Source organism: Numida meleagris, chromosome Z, assembly GCF_002078875.1.
Source record: "Numida meleagris isolate 19003 breed g44 Domestic line chromosome Z, NumMel1.0, whole genome shotgun sequence".
Taxonomy (NCBI): domain Eukaryota; kingdom Metazoa; phylum Chordata; class Aves; order Galliformes; family Numididae; genus Numida; species Numida meleagris.
In genome coordinates, this window is record NC_034438.1 from 36,140,858 (window position 1) to 36,163,071 (window position 22,214).

The following is a 22,214-nucleotide window of genomic DNA, read 5'->3' on the forward strand; positions in this document are numbered from 1 at the left end:
AAGGGAAGGGAAGGGAAGGGAAGGGAAGGGAAGGGAAGGGAAGGGAAGGGAAGAAGAGGGGTACTGAGGGCTACCGCTGTTTGAGAGCATCTTTGCACCCTCACAGTACAGTGCACTGCTTAGAGATGCTGCTGCCTGCAGGGGATGTGAAGCTGTTGCTCTACAAGGCTACTGCTGCTTCATGCTTCTTTCTCAAGCACTGGGGCTGTGGGGTTGCCTGGTGCAAAGAGCATGTGCTACACCAGCTGCACTGCTGAGAGCTGTGGGCTGTTGGAGCAAGAAATGCATGCTGAGCCCAAGTGTGCATTGGGTGCCTGCATGCATCAGTGCCATATGCTGTGGCCAAGCTGCCCCTCAGGACACTGTGCAGCAAGGTCAGGTGCAGCTTTGCTTGGCACTGGTGCTCATCGTGATTTCCTATGTCTTTCATGAAAATAGATGATATAATTTAGGTGCCTGAAATTGGCTTGGCAATCCAAATGAAAAGAAACAAGATGTTCCTTTATGGTGGTGGACAGAGAAGCAAGCAGTAAGGAGTGGGAGAAGGGGTGGTAAAGCCTTTCTGCCCCATCCTTTCCTCATCTGCACACATCACAAGCACAGCCCCAAGAACTCTCATTCTAGATTATTTTTCCCCTGAAAGACTGCTTAATCACAGCCTGTGAACTCACAGAAGCTCTTTGCTGAGTCACAGCTGAAATAACTCACTCCCAAATTAGTCTCTGTCAGAAGAGTTAATACTGTGCATTTCTAAGAGGAAAACCTCTGACTTGAGCTACTAATACTGTGGAAATACGACAAAGTAAAAATCTCCTTTGAAGTGTTCTATGGATTAATGACTGCTATAAATGAAGTCAAACAGTGGCTGGTGGCACTGGATAATAAATCACAAGAGATTGGTGCCCACCAACAGGCAGGAGCTGTGAGTGCAGTGCTGTGGCCGTGTCCTGTCCCACTTCACCCCTGGGTGCAGTGCCAGTAGAGGCCGGGTCATATCCTTCCGCCTCTGGCTTAGGAAGCCCAATGGAGGCCTTCTGCTCCTGGAGTGGTAGCAGCATGTCCCCTGCTGTATATGGACATCTACCTCGGTAATGGGGAATCTTAAAAACCAAGACCTCATCTAGTAAAAACATGAGTTTTCCACCAGGGAAAGTCAGCTTTTTTAGTCCCTTTATCTGGTGCGATTGTGTTCTTCAAGGAGGGATTTTTTGATATTAATGTTCTGCATTTAGGCCCCAAAGAAGAAAGATCCAACAGGAAGGAAGAATGGATTACAATGGAATTTATTCTAAACATGCTTTTTGAAGCATTATTAATCTCTGCTTAACTAAAGAGCATCTGCTGTTAAAGCTGGCAGAGACAGCCTTTGTTTCTGCCCATGATGGTAAACAGTGATGGGAGATGCATGCATCCAGGCTCAACTGACCATGCAGAGGGAATGAGATGATGGATGCAGTAAAAACCAAAACTTTGCAAAATTCAGGAATGGGAAAAGAAATGACACTACCTTACTGTCATGTCCCTTCATTAGGCTGATGAGTGATTTCACGTACAGGGGCTGTAAAGGCAGTGTGCAAACCATGGGGTGTGGGGCACCCTGCCCCTCCAGGCACAGGCTGGCTCTGGGGTGACTGGGACTTGTGGAGGGGATTTGCAGAGGGAGAGGCCTCCAGGGAAAGGCACAGCCAGAATTGGTCAGCTCTCCATCACCACACAATGCCCATCTCTGGCTGCTGCAAATTCAAATAGTGAAAGTGGGAAGTGATGCCACCACACAGCCAATGTCAGCCTCACTTTTCTTTGCAGAAGGAGACAAGTGATTGCCCTGCTTGTGACATGCAGCATATAGCTGTTTGTAAACTTCAGTGTGAAGCATTTGCTGGTGGAAAAATGTCTTTTGATAGAAGTACTTTTTTCCAGCATTTCCTCCTCCCCAGTTCTAGAAAGACAGGGAACTACTGGAGAGAGTTCAGAAGAGGGCTACAAAAACGGAGCATTTTCCTTATGAGGAAACGCTGAGAGACCTGGGACTGCTTAGCCCAGCCACTCTCTGACACAACACCTACCCAGTGCTTCACAGCATTACTTACAGTTGGCCCTGCTGGTGCCTGGGACGTGGCAGCCCCTGGCATACACCAAAGCTCCTGCTGCAGAGCGCCCCACACTGCTGCTGCTGCTGTGCTCTGCTTGGGGTGATGTAACAACACAGCAAATGAGGAAAAGCCCAAACAAACTGTTAATGCACTCTCTCAGTTTGATTCAAAATGTGTTTTATGCAATGTGTTTAGATCCCATAACTGGAACATGGATAGTCACTTCTGGGTACCCTCTAAACCCAGTTTATGTGCCAGTAGCAGGAGGTTACTGCATGCTATGAGTTGTTTAGTGGCCTCTGCTGACAAAAATCATGGAATCATAGAATCGTTAAGACTGGAAAAGACCTGAGATCATCTAGTCCAACCATCAACCCATCCCCATGCCTTCTATGTCCTTTGGTGCCATTATCTACACGTTTCTTGAACACCTCCAGGGACGGTGACTCCACCACCTCCCTGGGCAGCCTGTGTCAGTGCTTGACCACTCTTTCTGAGAAAAAGAATTTCCTAATATCCAACCTGAACCTCCCCTGGCACAACTTAAGGCTATTTATTCTCATCCTGAGCACTCTGAGTGCTTCTCCTCACAGCACTCTGCTCTGCAAAGAGCTGGTGGCAGCCCCAGGCACTGCAGGCCTGCTCTCTCTCCCTTCAGGTCCGCTCTCTCCCTGCTCAGAGCCACTCTCCATCCCCACACTCTCCCACTCCTGCCTGAGACTCCCCATCTCTCCCCACACCACACCCCAGACATTGCCCCCAGCGCCTGGCTTGCCATCAGCTTCCCCCTCCTTTCTGTGGTGCACCACCCACACAGTGCCAACTCAAACCGAACAAGGGGAATATTATCATCCACTGCAAATGTAACTGATTTGCCCCTCACAAGTGCTATCTGTAAATCCTGCCAGGTGCATCAGACTGCTGCAGGACTCACCAGGCATCTGGGTGGGTTTCAACCAATCTCCTTTCTGACAACCACTCACTCCAATCCAACACCCTGTGAAACAATGGACACCTTCAGCTGTCATCCTGACATACCTGGCCCATATTCAGACTGAAAAACCCCTACCCGTTCTCATTAATTTAAAATACTCCATCTGAAATAGAACTACAGCACAGGGGGATTGGCCCAAGATCCCAGAAGCTGTTCATGGGGTCAGGGACTTTATGTGGGCTGTGGGGATGTCTGGATTGGCATGGGTCACTGTACCTGTCCTCCTGCAGAGGAAACCATGCTACTCTTCATGCATGGATATACGAAGGACTGAGTTGGGCCATGGCAAGGGGTTGTGCAAACAACCTGTCTGTCCTACTGCTAGGGAAGCTGATAACACGAGCACATAGGAGAACAGCAGGACAAAATGTGAACTGAGCCTTCATCATAGCCTCTCCTGCCTCTGGCCAGGAACTCAAGGAATTTTAAAGAAAACATCGCAGCAGGAAAGTTTGATTTAGCTCCTCAGTTCGTGTAATTCCTTCCCGAAACCATTTATATTTTCATTTTCTGTCATATCCAGTGACTGTGAGTCACACCCATTGATTGTGTTGGGTGACACAATCATTTCTTCTCCTTGTTTTAAATCAGCTGCCTAAAGATTTCCCTGTGTGCTCCCCTGATACCTGGACTACATTCTGTACTGATGTCACCTTTACCTTGAGCATCACTGTTCTTGAAATTGGTTTCAAGGAAAATTAGGAATGTTTGTTACTTTTTATCATTTTGGATTGGATTTATCAAAACAATGTTTTCATTTATTAGTTTCGCAGTTTGGTTTGACAGAGAAAGCTTGAGCTGGACAACAAACATGAAATGGACCGGGCTGGTTTCACGGAAAGTGTGCAGGGATGGCCAGTTCTGCCTGCCCCAAGCAGAACAGGACATTCATAGACCTGACAGCAGCAGAACGTTTTGTACACATTGTGCAAGGGCCAAACAGCCTAGGGTTTGCCTGCTACCATGGAGACACTGGCTCTCAGCCAGCCATGGCTTGTAGACAATCTAATTAGACATTGCTGAAGGACGGCATCAGATGTAGGGCTGGCCAGACTTTAGAAAAAATAGTGTGCAGCTAATGTCCTTATCCTGGTACAAGAAAAGATGAACAGAATCAACTGCCCATAGTTTCATCCTCCACACGTGGTGTGTGGGCAAGAGCTGTTGTATGCATGGTAGATAAAGAGAGGGGAGAGGCAAGAGGAAGATATTTTCTCCTCCGTCTCCACTAGCTGTTATGTATGTAAAACAAAATTCTCAACAGAGATCTTTTCTGATAGAACAGGAATACAGTAAGAGCATGGTTATTTTATCCTCCTGGTGAAGACCTAAGAGGAAAAGGTGACATTTTGGGTTTGCTGGGGTGAGAACTCAAGCCTTACTGTGGTTTGATGTGAGGTTTGAAACTTGTCCCAGAACATAGAACCTGTGTAGTGTCTGCAGGCAAAACAAATCTGGAAGAATGCGTGTGGGGTGGCACTACTGCCAACCATGTCACATGTTAGAACAGCCTGACTGCAAGTAGATACTTGAAGTGCAAAGTACCCCTCTAGGCCATTATTCAAACTTGCTGCAATTGTTTGTACAGGCATTCAGAACAATAACATTTTGCTTTCTAAACTGTTCTCCCAGGAACAGTTAAATAAATATTCTGATACTGGGGTAAGGAATGTGGGATGAATGGATGAAAAGCATGACACAGTATATAGTAACGGTAAGAGTCTGTAACATGTTTTCTAAATTTAAAATTACCCTGACTTTCTCATGCACACAAAGACCATGAAAATTTCAGCTGATCTTTTGGAAAAAGGTTGCAGAACCCAAATCCAATAATTAATTTGCAATGTCATGACAGTCTTTTAATAAGACTTACTTGTCATTTTATACTGGAAGGCAAGAAAATGGGCATCACCCCACTGCTTTTCCTCACTTCAGCAGAGGTGAGTGAGATATGCTGGAGGGGGCAGCTGCTCTCCTGGGAGGGGAGACAGTGATGAGCACCTCAAGGTCTCACCTGTCAGCTCTGTCTCTTCCTGTAGGAAAAAAAGTTGCCACTGTCTGCTTTCAGAGATCTAAACAACCTGCTCAGATAGGCAGTGAAACTCCGCACTGTCTTGCTCCGAGAACAAGGTTCATGCTTTGTTGCAGGGGTTAAACATTTCTGCAAGCATTATTTCACCAACTACTTCCCAGCATGGGAAAATGTTTATAAAGAGGACTCCCATTCAGCAATGAAAGCCACATTCTGCTAATATCCCCTTAGTGGCTGCGTTGGGTGTTTCTGCTATTTCTTCAGGATTCCGAAGTGCTGATTGTATAACGATAGCAGTGCTAAATACACTGAGTTGGCTTCTGCGTTTGCTGAGATCATGACTCACTGTGTCCACTGTTAAGCATATGCTTAACTTTAAAATATGGGGGCTGAGCTAATGGATTTCAAAAAGGTGTTTAATAAGCAGATTCCTCCACTGCCCACACATGTGCAGGCTAATAATCAGAAAAAAATAAGTACAAGCCTGATTTACTTGGTGTCTCTCAATGGCACAAACAACTCCTGCATTCACCTTTGTATTTCTCCAGGCTCATTTACTTTTCAAGAAATCATCGCCTCAAGGAAATTGTGGCCTTTTCAATATTAAAATAACAATTGAAAGTGACACCAGAGACTTGCACACTGAACTTTGAGATTTTTATTAACAGTATATCCTATCATCATCAAAATAGAACAAATGCTATTATTTACTGGTGCTGCATGTCAGATCACCTAAACATGACATATAAATCCTGGGTGCAAACTTCTATTAAATCATGAAACAGATAATAAAAAGAAATTACCTCCCCTATCCTGCCAATAAATCACTTCCTCCTTAGAACTTTTGTTTATTTTCTTGCTGTCCGCCTTGCACTTTGCATGGGAAGCCAGGAAAACCTTTGCTTCAACCTCTCACAAGTCACTGCTGTACACAGGCTAAATTCGATTTGAGGATCTATGAGGAATAACTGTATAATACAGAAATTCCATCTTCATTGTTTTGAAAAGCAAAACACCACCTCAGAAATCAAACAAAGAGATCTGAGCTCACTGGAGTGAGCCTCATGGCAGCATGTGCAGATTTGTGGAGACCTTAGTGGCACGTTTGTGCCTTGCCTCTGGGCACCGGTAGAAGTGAGGCCACATCCCCTGCGGATTTTCAGTCTTCTCTGGCACTTGCAGTGAGCATGGGGGTGTGAAAATGCTGGAGCAGTGCTGGCAGAGGCGATGACCTCCTGCCTCCATGCAGGCCGAGCCAACTTTAAGTGTTTTCTCCATCTTTCAGTTATTTACCCCAGAGTGGTGGGGCTGGCGGAGGAAGTGCAATGGGAATAAGTGCTCAGCCCCTTCGCAAGGCACCTGACAGCTGCCATCGTTGCACACTGCCAGATTCCCACCTGGCCTCAGTGCAGCAGAAGGCACAGAACACAGCCCTTGGTGCACTGCCAGGAACGCGGCCCTCTGCGGCCTGTTGAGTGGATGGAGTTCTGGGGCCCTGTGGGGTGCCGCTGACATGCTGCTGGAGCCCTGAGCTATCAGTGCAGTAAAAGTAAATGCATCTGCCCAAAATATTTGCTAGGCCTTGAAAATCTGCTCAGAGACTAGCCAGTGTGCTCAATGATTTCTTTAACTAAACAGGTGGGGAAGATTCGTTCTTAGCTTATAGACTTGGGAAAGTGAAATCTTAAAACACTGGTATCTTTGCCTTATATTTCCTCCTAAATGTGATTTCCTTATATTGAAAACCCTTTCAAATGCATAGAGGAAGAAAAACACACAAAAGTTGTTGTTCAGCAGTTGCTGTCAGGCTCGCTGTGGCTGGAGAGGCCTTGTGGGACAGGACAGGGGTACGGGCAGGGGGCACAGCCTGTGACACGGGGCTCTTGCAGCCAGCCCTTCTTCTGCAGTGAAACTGGGGATGTGCTAGGACTGACTCCAGGCAATCATCTTCAGATGAGTCTGTGGGGAGACCATGGCACAGGCAAGGCTTTGGTTAGCCACAGGTTATTTTAAGCTGAATCAGACTCCTGAGGTGGCTTTTTTCACTGTTTGTGGGCTGCAAAGGGCTTTTTCCATGTAGCAGAAAAAAAACTTTATGCACTATGCTTGTGGCTGTAACCTTGTGTACATGAAAAGTTTTAAAAAGAAAAAATGTGCATTTGATCTCTGAAAAAAATAGAGCTTTGATTGTCTACTCTCAGAATTCAGATGAAGTGGAAAAGCAAGGAGGGGCAGGGCTGCTCTGACCCAGCTCTCATCCAGAGCAGAGCCTCCTGGCTCTGCTGGGTAACACCAATCATGACCAGCCTCCACCTGGTTGTAGAGCCACAACCCTCTGGCTGTGACAGTCCAACCAATTCTTCATTCACTGGATAGTCCAGCCTTCAAATCCATATCTCTTCAGTTTAGAGATAAAGATGTGGTGTTGGGGCCGTGTCAAAGGCCTTGCAGAAGTCCAGGTAGATTGCATCAGTTGCCTTCCTTTTGTACACCGATGCTGTTATTCCATTATAGAAGGCCACCAGATTGATCTGGCATGATCTGCCCGTGATGAAGCCGTGTTGGCTGTCTTGGATCATATGTACCTTAATATGTCTCCCAGGAGTATATGCTCTTCAGTCTTCCCAGGCACAGATGTGAGGTTGATCAGTTTGTAGTTTCCTGGGTCTTCCTTTCCCCCTTTCTTAAAAATGGGAGTGATGTTTCCCTTTTTCCAGTCACTGGGAACTTAACCTGACAGCCATGACTTTTCAAATATGATGAAGAGTGGCTTGGCAACGACATCAGTCAGTTTCTTCAGGACTCTGGGATGCATGTTGTTCGGCCCCATGGACTTGTACACATTCAGCCCCATGAGGCATTCTCAGACTTACTCTGGTCTTTCAGTGGGAAGGATTGTGCTCCCCTGACCCCCAATTAGAGGTTCAGGCACATGAGAGATGTGGGAAGCCCAAGTGCCAGTGAAGACTGAGGCAAATAACTTGTTGAGTGCCTCAGCCTTCTCCATCTTTGTTGCAGCCAATTCTCCTTTCTCATTTATCAGAGGGAGTACACTCTCCTTTGCCTGTCTCTTCCAACCAATGTACCTACAGAATCTGTTCTTGTTATTTTTAACATCCCTCACCAAGTTTAGTCCCATCCACACCTTGGTTTTCCTGATCCCATTTCTACATGTCCAGATGACATTCCTATATTGCTCCCAGGCACCCATCCCTGCTTCCACTGCCTGTACTTTTCCTTCTTTTCCCTCAGCCTGATCAGCAAGTCCTTGCTCAGCCATGCCCATTTCCTGCCTCCTCTGCTTGATTTCTTATGCTGAGGGATAGAGAGCTCTTGTGCTCTCAGAAAAGTGTCCTTAAAGAGCTGCCAGCTCTGATCAGTTTCTTTGTCTCTAAGGACAGCTTCCCAGGGGATCCCACCCAATAATTCCTTAAACAGATAGAATTTTGCTCTCATGAAGTTCAGGGATCTGACTGTGCTCTTTGCCAGGCTTATATTCCTTGCGATCACAAACTAAACTAGGGCATGGTCACTACAGCTCAGACTGCCTCCAGTCTTAACCTCTATAATGATCTCATTTGCATTGGTGGGCACTGAGTCCAGTGACACTTCAGGCTGGTTGGTGATAGTGAAACATGCCCCCTAGAAAAGGTATAGTTAGCAGAAAAAACTGGAAGTTACCCTGACTGCTTCAGCCTTGTAGTCAACGATATTCTTGTGTCAGCTTTTTTAAAAAAGAGCCTTCTATTTCCAGCCCCAAACAGTGCACTTATGCTTAGAAGCCGGCTGTCATATATTAGCTTTCTTTTTGCCAGTACCAGTCAGCTCTGTGAAGACACGTTCTTGGTATGATCAACCTCTGCTGTTTAAAAACCATTCCACTCAGCAGCTTCACAAATCACACATGCTGCTTTGAGGAAATTGCCAGCAAGTTGGCTCTGGCAGGCACTGCTCAAGTGCTGCAGAAAGATGGGGGATGACAGCAGAGGGATGACAGCAGAGGGGAGCACGGGGCAGCAAGCTGATGTGCTGCTGAACAAGCCAAGGTACAGTGCAGGGGGGATTCTGGCCTTCACAGAAGTGTCCTGCAGCACACAGATACCTTGGTGTGGAGCGTGAGGAAGGTTGGGGCCATGGAGGAGTCTGGCAGCTGGGGTGGCACACAATGACAGGGCTTGGCAGGAGCCAAGGGTGAGGGGCTGTATCCAGGCTGGAACTGCTGCTGGAACAGCAGCCCCCCCCCGCTCCTGTGAGCATCACGCAGTGATGTGCTGTGGAAAGCAAGGAAGGGGCTGTGTAAGTGCTAATGTTACTATTCACCACTGTAACCTTTGCTCTCCAGCAGCTATTTGTGTAGGAAAGTTAAATGCCTCTGTTTACTGAGAGCTGGTGACTGTGCTGACCTGTGATTCACCCCCACCAGATGACACGCCGTTAAAGACAACAGCCTCTGCTTACGTTAAATGCTGAGTAAATTAACACAGACCTTGAGGCCATTTCCTCACATCACATAATTTCCAATCTCTAGAGAATCTTGCTGAGGGGTTACTGAACTGTTCCCGCTGCTGATCACTTATGCATTGTCAAATACTTACATATAAGAGAATGAAATAGCAATATCAGCAAGAACCCCACCTTAAATCAAACGTAAACCCATTTCTGCAGCCTACACGTTCAGAGCTCAGTCTCTCCTAGCAAACTCTGAAGTCATGGTGGCAAACAGCAACCTTTGCATCACTGCTATATACTAGAAGCTACCATCTTGGCACTGTAACTGAAACGGCAGTTCCACTGCAGCCCATGCAAACCTGTTGTGGTGGTCTCAACTCTCTTGTCTGTCCCTTCCTCCTCACACTAAATCCAATTCTCAGTGAATTCTCCAAGAGCTGTACTGGTGATGTCCAGCCAGAAGATGATCCAAGTCCTTGGTCCTACAAGGTTAGTCAGAAGGTTTTTTCACGCTTGCGAAAAAACACAAATTTGTACAGATGTTGTCCATCAGAAAAGTCCACCTCAGCCATCACAGGAACTATCTCAGTCTCCCTAAGACAGTGAAGCTTGTAACTAAGCTGAAAAGGTCAAGACTTTCTCTTCATGCCAATTCCCTGGTACTTAAAATGCAACTCAGGAAAATCTACTTTAGTTTAATCCTGTTTAAACTTAGTCTGACCTGGTGTCCCAGAAGCATTACCAAAGTCAAATGATGTGGTGCAGAGACAACTTCACAGGCTCCTTTGGGAACCCCAGTTGTGTTCCTCACGTATCCAAATTCCTGTTGATCTACTAAAGTAAACTTCAAATCTACAGTGAAAACGCTGTCTGTTCAAGGAAAATGATGGCTTTCCTTGATACTCAGGAAAAGTATCAAGTGTACTCAGAATAGTCAGTTATAGAAAGTGGAGGCAGGATGGGTGGCTTTAGTGGTTTTTTAACCAATGTAAATATAACTGTTCTCTGTGGTAAAGAACAGGAACAATGAACAGTGAATTAAATTGCTTTTCATTTCCTCAGGTCTGTATTCCAATCAGTGACACTGCAAGTGAAGATTCACAGTGGGTCTTCATCCTATCTTGCTATACTGTAAAATCAGCAGCAAGGCAAAAACATTAGACAGTGGCATTGCACGTCTCTGAAGATGAAAGGTCTGACCTGTAGCAATCATCTTTCCACCTATGCTTTCGCCATGCAGTGGGTTGGCTTTAGCTTCTAATACTACTTTTGCAAAAGAGTACACCAAGAAACTCATGAATGCCATCACCAGAATTCTCAGATGAAATAAACTGTACAGGCCACTGTCAATAAAATCTGAAATCAACCACTAAAGAGGAGCCTAGGTAAAAGGCCTGAGAATCATTATGATTACAGTGGGATACTGAAGCTGAAAGAAAAGGTCTGCTGTGAGAAGGGCCCCATCCTGAATCTTGGCTTGTTTATCCTTTAGTTCATGTTCTATTTATATCGATATCATTATTGTACCATCAGAAAGAACCTGAAAATACCTGAACCAGGAATATCATGTTGAAAGTGATCTACCATCAAGAGTTCTTACAGACCTATCAAAATAAGCTCAAAAACCTAACAAAGCCCCTGAAGTAAACATTTTAAAACAGAATTTTCCTTATGAGTAAACTAAATCATGATGCAGCTATCTGGGTGTAGGGCTGGAGAAGAGTAACAACAACTTAGAGACAGTCACATTTTCAAGTAGCTGGAGGAAGAGCAAGTGGAATGCCTGGCAGGTGAGGTATCTCAAATCCAATTAAGTAAGTACCTTTGGCTGTTGCGGTGACTCTTAACATTCCTTGGATTTAAACATTTTTTTCATGAGAAACCTAGTCTTTGTGGTTCATTTAGCAAACATGTCCCTGGTCTACTACTAGTAGTAGACTAGTAGTAGACCAGGGACATGTACTACTACTAGTAGACCAGGGGTGTCCCTGGTCAACTACTAGTCTACTACTAGTAGTAGACCAGGGGTGTCCCTGGTCATATATTACACTGATATTTGGGTAAACCTTATCTTCTCCAGACAAAACAGCCTCAGGTCTCTCAGCCCTTTCTCATAAGGGAGATGCCCCAGTCCCTGATCATCTTTGTGGCTCTCCACTGGACTCTCTCCAGCAGTTCCCACCCTTCCTGAACTGATGAGCCTAGAACCAGACACTGTGCTCCAGGTGTGTCCACACCAGGGCAGGGTGGGAGCACCACCTCCCTCAACCTGCTGGCCAAGCCCTTCCTAAAGGATCCCAGGATACCATTGGCCTTCTTGGCCACCATGGCACACTGCTGGCTCCTGGCCAACATGGTGGCCACCAGGACACCCAGGTCCTTCTCAGAGCTCCTCTATAGCAGGTCAGAATGGTATATGTTATTAGCATAGCACAAAGCTCAGTCGATCTTAGACTTCTAAGTAGATGTTCATACTCCACTTGTGGGCAATTTACATGTAATTAATGATTTTACAAGGTATATTTCATTCCGTACTTCCATTCACAGATCTACTGAGAAAAGTTATTTTTCAACTACCCTTCCCAAAATGAAGCCTTTTTTCAGATGGTTAAACAGATAGCAAGGCTGAGACTAACAGTCATTACCTAGTGGCTAGTCTTTGGCCAGCTTTCTTAAAAAAGGTATGACCATGATAGTACAAACATCATTTTCAAATATCCAGTTATAAGGTACTTGGTAGCTTTGAATATATATATACACGCATAAAATGATGCTGCATTTGGAGTATTTAATTTTCTACAGAAGGCAGAAAAATGAATAATGCTTTAAAGCAATTCCCTGATTAAGTCGTAAAATTCTTCCCAGGAAACGGAGTTCTAGAACATGTTCTTGCTCTCATATTGACAGCATGTACCATAGTACTAAGTTACCACAAGCATTAACATTAGCTGAGTTTTAGGATGCACATTCTTCAATTTCAATATAAGCAACTTTTATACATCATATACATCAGTGAAGATTTCTTCTTCCAAGTTAACACGTGCTCTGTGTTCTGTACTTGTCTAACAAAAAAAAAGGATAAATCTGGCTTATTTAACAACTCCATTCAGCTGCCAACCCTGACAGTAACCCTGCCTGGGTCTGCTGATGAAGATTTTGACATTGTCAGTATCGTGGCTCTACCTACCACAGATCCACTGGAAATACAATTTGTAGGAGGAAAAGAAAATAAAGCTTACAATCTTTGAAGATCATCATTAACACTTTCCTCTCTCTCTAAGCACATCATTGTTTGCTGACATCTGTTTGTCCATTAAGTAGTTCATGACTTGCTGAGGTGAGAGAACCATGTTAAAAAAGCCAGTCTATCCAAATTAGGAACCGAGATACAGTCAAGGCTTAAGGAAAAAGAGGACATCTAAGCAAACCTATTATTAACTCTGCATCCAACTTCAACAAGGTCACCTTTGGATTACAGCAGTAACTAAAACCAATGAACAATCACAAAAGGAATTATTTCCTTCTGTACATTTTTTTATTATTTACATAATACAGTAAAGCATAGCTGCTGGGTAGTGTGATTATATGCAATACATAAATATGAACTATCTGTACATGTTTGCATATCTAATAACTGAACAAACAACGTTAAAGCAAAAACAGATTTTTTTTAATAGTGAAGTAAAAACTAAGACTGAATATTGCAATAAAAATCAGAAGTTCAAAAGTAGTATCTTGTGTACATATGTAACTATTTACAAATGAGAACAGGCATTACCACAACACTACTCTAAACTGTACTTGTTTATATAAAAAACACAAATTTCATACGTCACAAAAAAACCTTCCATTATAACACAGAAGTGATATTACCAGACAAGCATCAGTGAAGTATACTGCCTTTTCTAGAGTTGTTATTGTACAATGCTGTAGATAATGCAGCCCATGCAATACACCCAAGAACACTACAGTCCTACACCCAAGTACAATTAAACATGATAAAGCAGCCCTTCGAGAGTGGTTCCAGCTACCACGTGTAGCCATGTCAGCTATGGTTTTCCATGCAAACTGGTGCAACTGTTACATTAAAACTAGAAAAAATGGTAATATTATTGTGAACTCAGAAGACAATGAATGTAAGTAGCATGTGATAAACTGCTCTAATACTTCAGCAACTTACTCAGATACATGTTGCTTGATAGAGCTGTTGTGGTATGTCTAAAAACATATGCAACCTGTGTTTTGTAAACGAATCTTACAACATTGTGCTGCACAATAGTTTTTGCTATGCAAGAAAAAGCAGACAGTTCTGTTGCAGGCTGTTTTATAAGACCCCAACAGGACATTTCCTTTCCATGAATAATTTTCATGGATCTAAACTTAATATAATTGATTCCAAAACCGTGTTCTTCTGGCAAGTGTCCTTTTTTTCCATTTTTCCTTAATGCAATTGCTAAGTTAATTTCTTCAATATGGCACCAACACTCATCTTACTGGAAAGGCAGATCTCTCTACATAGCTTAAATTCTGGTAGAAAACAATGGAGCATTGCAACGAAAATCAGAGTGAGATATTTAATGATGGAAGTAGACTGCCAGCCTTTCTGATGTATCCTTCTCCAAAACAGGCACATAACACCAGCCAAAGATTATATACCTCAAACGTTTCAAAAGGCAAATCTGCTGCAAACATGCAGATAGCATACATCTGTTTGGCACATGTGAACTAAAGAGTCTGTCCTTTGTGCATGTGTATTCCTGTGCAGGTTTCTAATCATTCAGCTATATTCTAGGGAGGGCATACATGTTTTCAAGGGCTGTATCTATCCAATCCTGCCTGTAACAAACACCCAAACATTCTGAAATATCATTAAGACAGACAAGACTAAAAAAACCAAACTTTGGAGAACATCAAAGGAAAATGGCCATGCACCTGCTCTTCAATGTTTTCCTAGGATATATTATAAACAAAACCGAAAAGTCAGTCTTTCCACAAGCAGTTCCATTTATATTCTCTGGATTTTTTCAGCCACTACCACTGGGTTCTCTTTCCTGATTTTTGCTGCAGCTTCTGCTTTGTAATCATATGGGCAGTTATGCTTGTCAGAATAACGGTGAAGTCCACAAAATAAGTTTCCACAGCGGCAGTCAAATCCTGTACAAAAAAAATATGCAACATCATTAGGAAGCTTCATATTTAAGTAAGCTGTAAGTTAATGGCTTAGTTGCTACAGAAGAAAGTCATATGTCTGTTTTGACATACAACAACAAAAAGCGAACATTTCCAAAACATCATTTTTAAGTTATTTGGGTTTTGTGATCAACTTCAACTTCATTAAGTTTAATCTGTTAAGAAGCAACTATATTAATACAGATCTGTTCAGCATCTAAGTGTTCTCATACCTGTAAGGCCAACCTTCTTTCTGCACATGAAACATCTGTTTTTCTTTGGTTTGGGAAGTTCAGGAGCTTTCTCTTCGTTTTGTGAAGTACTAGGCTGAGAAACTGATGGGGTTGGTTGAGTAACAACTGTTAAAGCAAGCAAAGAATATGAAGGGTAAATGGCTTCCTTTTCTTGACTATATCTATTTAGTAGCAAGCATGCATTTCTGAAAGATTAATTCCCTCATTAAGACTCTAAGTAGGCTGTCTGAAGTACTGCACAGACTAGTTTATGAAAACAAATTCACAAAAAGATTTTTAAGTACTCTGCAAGTTCCCCTTTTGGGTCAGATTTTCCCTACAGTTTTAGGGGTCAGAAAATCTAAGATATACTTAGAATGAACACCCGAAGTTGCACGTATGTTCAATACTAACAACAACCACACGATCAAGTAAAATTTATTTTAAAATAGTAACAATATTGTCATGAGCAAAGTTCTTGAACAGAGATGATACCTGTAGACAATATAATCAGCTGGAACATAGTTTAGATAAAAAATGAATTTTTCAGTAATACGTCACTGTCTTAGTACTGGCTACTCTGCCACTATATACTTGTGAAGTCAAGTGAACCAAAACCTGAAACGCTTAATCGAAACAGCTCAAAACCTACTCATTTTGGGACAAATCCAGAACACTGCTACAAAACATGTAACAATACAAAAGAATCTCATTAAGACACTTTCAGTAATTTGAAGAATGAAGTTTGGATTTTTTACATTGAATATCTTGTACAGTATTTGGCTTTAAAAATGAAAGCAGGCATAGCCAAAATTGACTGTGTTCATGACAGAAGCAAGTGAAAAAATGAGTCAGTGATATTTTACTCAAGTTCTCAAACAAAATTTTATCCTTCAGAGAACTTTTGTGTATCTGTTCATTTTCTTTTAAAAAAATTATTCTAATCAAATTAAAGGGTATTTTTGTTGTGTTTTATTTAATATCCTCTTTATTTATGTTCAGCTCTCAAGGAAGAAAGCTGAGGGATGTATATTCTAATACCATCTTTAATACATATAACCCATGGAGCGTATTCCTAGCACAGTTTTCATGAGAACTCCCAGCTCTCTGATGACATCCACTATTTTAAAATACAAGGAACAAACTACAATACACATTCCAGAATAAGCAAAGTACATAAGCCTTAAAGACGTATTTGTAGTGAGACTTATGCATACAAACAGGGTTTCTGAGTTCAGATTTTTTTTGCTTCCTGTGAGAGTTTAAGATTTTTCAGACATAAAGAACCAGTTATGCTATTTTTCTATCTTTACAACTTTTAAAAAACGTTACTTTAATTGCATTTGTATGTGTTATGAAAAGCAGAAGATGACTATTATTACCAACACCTAGGAAGCCTCACAATTAACTGTGGAAGACAGGCTGTGAACTCCTGACTGGGGTCTAAGTAAGATTTAGAAGTGACAAGTTCCCAGAAGTAACCAGAAGTATTCACCACTCAAACCCCCCAAATTTTATACAGTAAGACAACAGCACCTAGAATTTTCTTAAACATTTGTTTAACAATCCTAATAAACTAAAAAGGCCCTTTACTACATTTGTTGCCTTGTAGAGATCTTGAACACAGAAAACAATTTGCACATGTCAGATATTCACCGAACCCTGAGATTAGTACATAACTACACCATCCTATGTGTCTACAGTTTGTGTTAAGCTGTAATACTTAAAAGTGAACATCTGTTTCACAACAGTTCAGCCTGTTTGAGGGACCTATGGGTATCATAAACTCACAGAACCCTTTGGGTTTGAGGGGACCTCAAAGCCCTACAGTTCCAACAACTTTGCCTTGGGCAGGGTTGCCAGCCACTAGTTCAGGCTGCCCAGGGCCCATCCAACCTGGCCCTGAATGCATACAGGGATGAGGCATCCACATCTTCTCTAGGCAGCCTCTGCCAGTGCCTCATCACCCTCGTACTAAAGAATTCTTCCTGATGTTTAATCAAAACCTACTCTCTTTTAGTTTAAAATAATAATACTCCTTGTCTAATTCACTACACAAATTTTTACAAAGTCTCTTTCCATCTTTATAATAATCTTCTTTAAGCACTGAAAGGCTGCAACACATACTAAGGCAGGTAGTTTTGTTCCAGAAGTTTTCCCAGTTCCAGAAGTTTTCCCAGAAACATTTAAGTTCTAAGGCAGTTCTCTCACTGATCTCTACGTCAACAACTTTTACTGCTTTCGACTTGTAAGATTACTCAAAAAAAATACAGATGTATCTAGAGCTGCTTTTGGATTTTTTTCCCCCTTTTCTAATCAGAGTGGTATGTGACACTAGCTACCATATAGCTCACTTGTTAAGGAAAAAAACAGGCACTGTGTCCGAAACTGAAGGTTGCCCTTAATACATGGCAGAATGACAGACTACTATTGGCAGTTTTAATACAAGTAAATTCACCTAGTACTTCACCATTGCTACCATTTTAAGCAAGCGAAAGAAATGAACACCATTTCAGGCAGGACATCTTAACAAAACAATACAGGCTCATAAATACTGTAGCAGACTTTTTTAAAGCTATGTACAAAAACACTCTTCTGATGACATTAGTTAAATTAATATTAGTAAAGAAAATCTACTCTACATTTGTACAGAAACAAGAAATACGCTTCTGAAACGGACTTTAGTTCTTGTCACAGAATCTTAAGTCAGGATGACTAATTGCAAATGGTAAAACCCTCTGTAGAAATATTGAGCAATTAAATACGTTGTCAGAGCAAAAACAGAACTAGTTAAAAATCACTTTTATGCAGTGCTGAGTAGTGTCTTCCACATTTTTCTCCCTCCAAGCAGTTTACACTTCCAAGTTTAATCACTACAGCTACATCCTTCCAGTGCAAGAACAAAACTTCTAAATTGAAGATTTATTTCCAGCTTTAAGTATCCTACATAACTAAAGCACTGTTCTGTGGATATCTACTAATTTCTCAACTATTTACAGAACCTGTAACTGTTTTTGTCAGTATTTTTAAGTCTTTTTCCCCACTCCCATTTCTCTGTAGAACAGAACTTCTAAGAACTCCATTCTTTAAACCCAGCAAGCCTTCTGACTGCCATGAGTCAGCAGGAGTTGTACTACTAGACTATGAATGGAAATCTTAGCAATTTGACTTTAAAATTGACCACCTTACCCCAAATGCAATTATAGAGTGTTAAAAAAAAAAAAGATCGGGAGTCAAAACTATCTTCAGAGGTGTCAATTTGTTTTCAACCAACACCGAACATGCAACTTAAAGCCATATTCTAGCATTAGTCATTTTTCTCAATTCCAAGGGAAGACTATTTAAAACACATCACTAACTGCCTTAACAGTTCCTGAAGACCACCATCACAATGGGAGAGGTCTCCTCAGGAGAAAGTAAACAAACTGTCAACTTCGGTTAAGTCACCAGTATACCCAGTGTTACTCCGCAAACATACCTGGCTCAGTCTCTGTTTTCGGTGTTACTTTTTCCTCTCTTGAAATGCTCATTTCCGTCATTTGCTGTGTTACAGGCAAAGCGGCAACAGGCACATTTCTGTTTATGTACAGTGAAACATGTAATTTTACATCAGTTTCAAGTAGGTAATAAAAGCTTAAGTTGTCCAAAGCCATCAAGAGACTACCTGTTTAATTAATCCTGATACACATTCCTAACTCCTGCTTCTACTATCTTCAAAGTAAGTTTTGATTCTATTTTAGTTCCCCACAGAAGGAAATAGTCAAATCTGGAGCAAATACTTCCCCAGATAAACTGAAAATGCAGCAGTACAACATCAAACATTTTAATCAGTAGTAATTTATAAAGATTTATAGAAAAAGCAGTCAGGTGTGCCTTTTCCTCCTCAGAAATTCAGTGGAGTGAGTCAAAGTTACTGGCAATCACTGACTTGCTACATACAGCTCATCTAAAACTCAAAATAATACTTTCATCTTACCTTGATTTTTCAGGTGTGCTGCCAGCAACACCATCACAGTTGTTTAAGCTAGCAGTATCTGCTCTCTGAACAGATGCAGAGTCTGAGGTAGGACTGTTTGAACCACTGGCTGGTCCTACACAACAAGAATTTAAAGAGTCATTAAAAACAAGTTGTAGAATACATTAGTCAAATATTCTTGCATACAGTTATGAACTTGCATACATTATTCATTGTACTGCACATTACTTCTTACTTAAAAGACAGACTATATTACTAACAACTGAAATATCATGCAAGAGATCATGTAAGAATATACTGACAGTAGAAAGCAGAGAAGAAAATTAAGAGTGGATCACAACTTATTACACAGAAACACATTTCTATTTTTACTGTGTTTTGAAGTCATATACTCTCTGAAATTCATTATATGGTATACAGCGTTATACACAAGATGTGTTCTGGGATTCCTCTTCATCACCTGTATGTTTTAGTTCAAACTAAAATCAAACAAAACTAAGAAAACAAAGATATCGTAAACCCTTACCCATTGGACTGATTCTGCCACTGTTCTGCTGTCGTTGAAGATGTTCTTTGTAGCAAACAGAACACATCCCATTTGTCCTAGGATTTCCATAAAATCCACATCCTGTACTACACAGCATGGGCCCTGGGGTCTGGTTTGTCTCCTGAGTCATCTCGATGCTGTAAATAAAACCAAAAACTGCATTAGAAACAGGCATGTCACCAAAATCAATTAAAGGGTTACAGAATTAAAGCGTGTCTGCTCACCCTCCTCCCACAAGGTGATATCAGCATTCTTAAAATGAGATTCATGGACATTAATAAGCCATTCAATACTGCAGTTGTATTGCTAAGTAACATCATTACTTATCTTTAAAACAAGAAAAAAATTATCATGCTGATACTGAGAAGTTGCATGCTTGTGAGATACTGAGCTGTGCGTACAGGTTACGACCAAATTCAACTGAACGGCCAAAAAGCCTTTTATTACCGACCCTGGAGCATTAGCATGGATATGTAGAATAAGCAAGATCAACCTTGTATCTGCTGTACCATTTTGGCAACTAACAGCTTATTTTTTCAAATCCCATTCAGAACCACCCCACTTTCACAGTAATGTTGATCTTGCAACATTTATTCCACTACTGGCGGGATTGACGTTCACAATCCATTTGTTAAGAAGAACAGTAAAGATCCCTGAAATACTGGCAACAGCCACTTAGAACCTGCATTCCTATCTTTAGAAGGAGTTTCCAAAGCAAGGGCTTGAACACTCCTCAGGCTGTATATGAAAGCTGATACTGAGTATTAACTGGCAACAACAAGTGCACAACAGCCTCTTCAACAGAATCTAAACAGTATTTCTGTAATAAGATTAGACCTGACTTTACTTTCCCAAGAAAAGCAAACTTTAAACTGTTGAATACATTCCATCATGCTGCTGACACTTTTCAAAGAAGCCATTTAAATTATCTCTATTAATAAAGTTATAGCAAGACTTCTGAACCCTCCAACAGACAGTACCTAACTCTATAACACAAACTGCTGTAGTTCGGAATAAAAATACTTCACTGCTGGTTAACCTCTGCAAAGCAAGGTGAGCAGAAAGACTGATACAGCAACAAAATCCTTGATTTGCAAGTGCAACAAGACTTGAACACTGCAATCAAGTAATACAAATTGAGGACATAAGAACATGGCACTTGTCTTCACAAGATTTAGAAGCGCTGTACTCCGCATGTGGAGACATTTTCATGTCTTCTCTAAATGACAGCCTTCCTACTCAAGAAAAGTCAAATAAGAGATATTTCACAGCTGATGCTTGTGAGAACTCAAGAACGCTGGAAGCACATTTATTACGCTGCACAGGAAAACACTTCTTACAATTAAGAAATGCCACATTGCAATTAGTAAACTCAGATTTCAATAGCTCGGTAACTGCAACTGACAGCAGCCTTTGTCCAGTTAAACTAAGTTTCTGGGAGAACAGTAATTCAGAAACAGGAGATAAAAAAAGACCAAATTGGTTTTACTTGTTTTTCTGCAGGTGATTATGGAACCTCATTTTTTCCCAGCTATAAATAGTTGTGCAGGTACAGGTAGTCATTTCAGGACTACGTAACTTCACACTTGATAGAATGCTCAACAAGATTGCACTTTTACAGCCCTATACGTCAGCCAAGGAAATCAGCGCAAATCAAGACTAAACTAGGCAAACGTAAAACCTCTCATCTACATTCTAGGTTTATGCTTAGACAAAAACAAAGACCCCATTTCTGCCCTCTTGTCAATTAAGCAAGCTCAAAACACTATCAAGTATGCTGCTATCATCAACCTCAACTGACGTGTTCCAGTTCAGATTAGCATGCTGCAAATCCTATTTTACCACCTAAAGCATCCAGCTTTAGGTGCCAACACTGTTTTTAAAATACTACAAACAACAAGCCTTCACAGCTGGTTGGTCAGCAGCTTCTTCCACTACTTGAAATACATGCTCCTAACACAAAAGTTGGCCTGTTCTCCAGCCCTTCAGAAATTGTGTTTTTCAGGCTTCTGAAGAAGGTCTGGGTCTAACCGTTCCTTCCAAAAGCGTTTATCACACAAAGGCAAACAGTTATACAACACTTACCAAATGGAATCCGCTATCCAGCACACTGAGGTTTGCTGAAGCAGTTTCTGAGCCAGAAACAGCAGAAACAAGGTCTTTATAACAGACAAATCACACACTTTTACAATTCCTCCCTACTGGAACACCTAAGAGTGTCAGCAGCTAGCTGAAGTGTTCCTACATATATAGCTCCCCTGCTTTAGAAAGCCAGATCCTGATGCCATCACATGTGCACTGCTTTCCTTAATATTTCTCAGAAGTGCAGGTCACATGGGTGAGCGCATTAGCTTCCGCCTGTCACAAGGCTGCAATGTGACAGGCTGAGCTGGAGGCTCAGACACAAAACCCCGTCAACAGGGGCCTCTGAAATCAGCTTCTATTTATATCTCCAAGGGCTGACAGTGCCTGTACAGCCCACAAGGCCGAGGCAGCCGCACATACACCCACTGTGAGAGGAAAATATAAAATCTGATTAACATGAATGTAGCTTTCTAGAGGAAGAGAAAGCGTGGAGACCGAAATTCAATCAGGGAAGTGCAGCATCACTGGCTCATCATCCCCAACAGCCATTTTCATCCCCAGACACAGCCTGAGCGGGCCACAGCAGGTGCTACAACAGGCCTCACAGCTCACGGTGATTCACAGGCACACCAAACC

The 22,214-nt window shown here is 42.0% G+C and overlaps 1 protein-coding gene across 3 annotated transcripts in view; it reads right to left on the minus strand.

The window, feature by feature from the left end:
* ZFAND5 (zinc finger AN1-type containing 5) overlaps positions 13,082-22,214 on the minus strand; it is a 10,274-nt gene continuing 1,141 nt past the window's right edge. For 2 of the 3 annotated variants that reach the window (XM_021379898.1, XM_021379900.1), the window contains exons 2-6: positions 19,473-19,630; positions 18,947-19,061; positions 18,449-18,546; positions 14,971-15,096; positions 13,082-14,722 (exon numbers count right to left, since the gene is read on the minus strand). In XM_021379898.1, the coding sequence (XP_021235573.1) occupies positions 14,574-14,722; positions 14,971-15,096; positions 18,449-18,546; positions 18,947-19,061; positions 19,473-19,623 (639 nt within the window). In that variant the 5' untranslated portion in view covers positions 19,624-19,630 and the 3' untranslated portion in view covers positions 13,082-14,573. Of the gene's footprint in view, positions 14,723-14,970; positions 15,097-18,448; positions 18,547-18,946; positions 19,062-19,472; positions 19,631-21,578; positions 21,900-22,214 lie in introns of those variants that run through there. The other variant, XM_021379899.1, reaches the window with a different exon arrangement.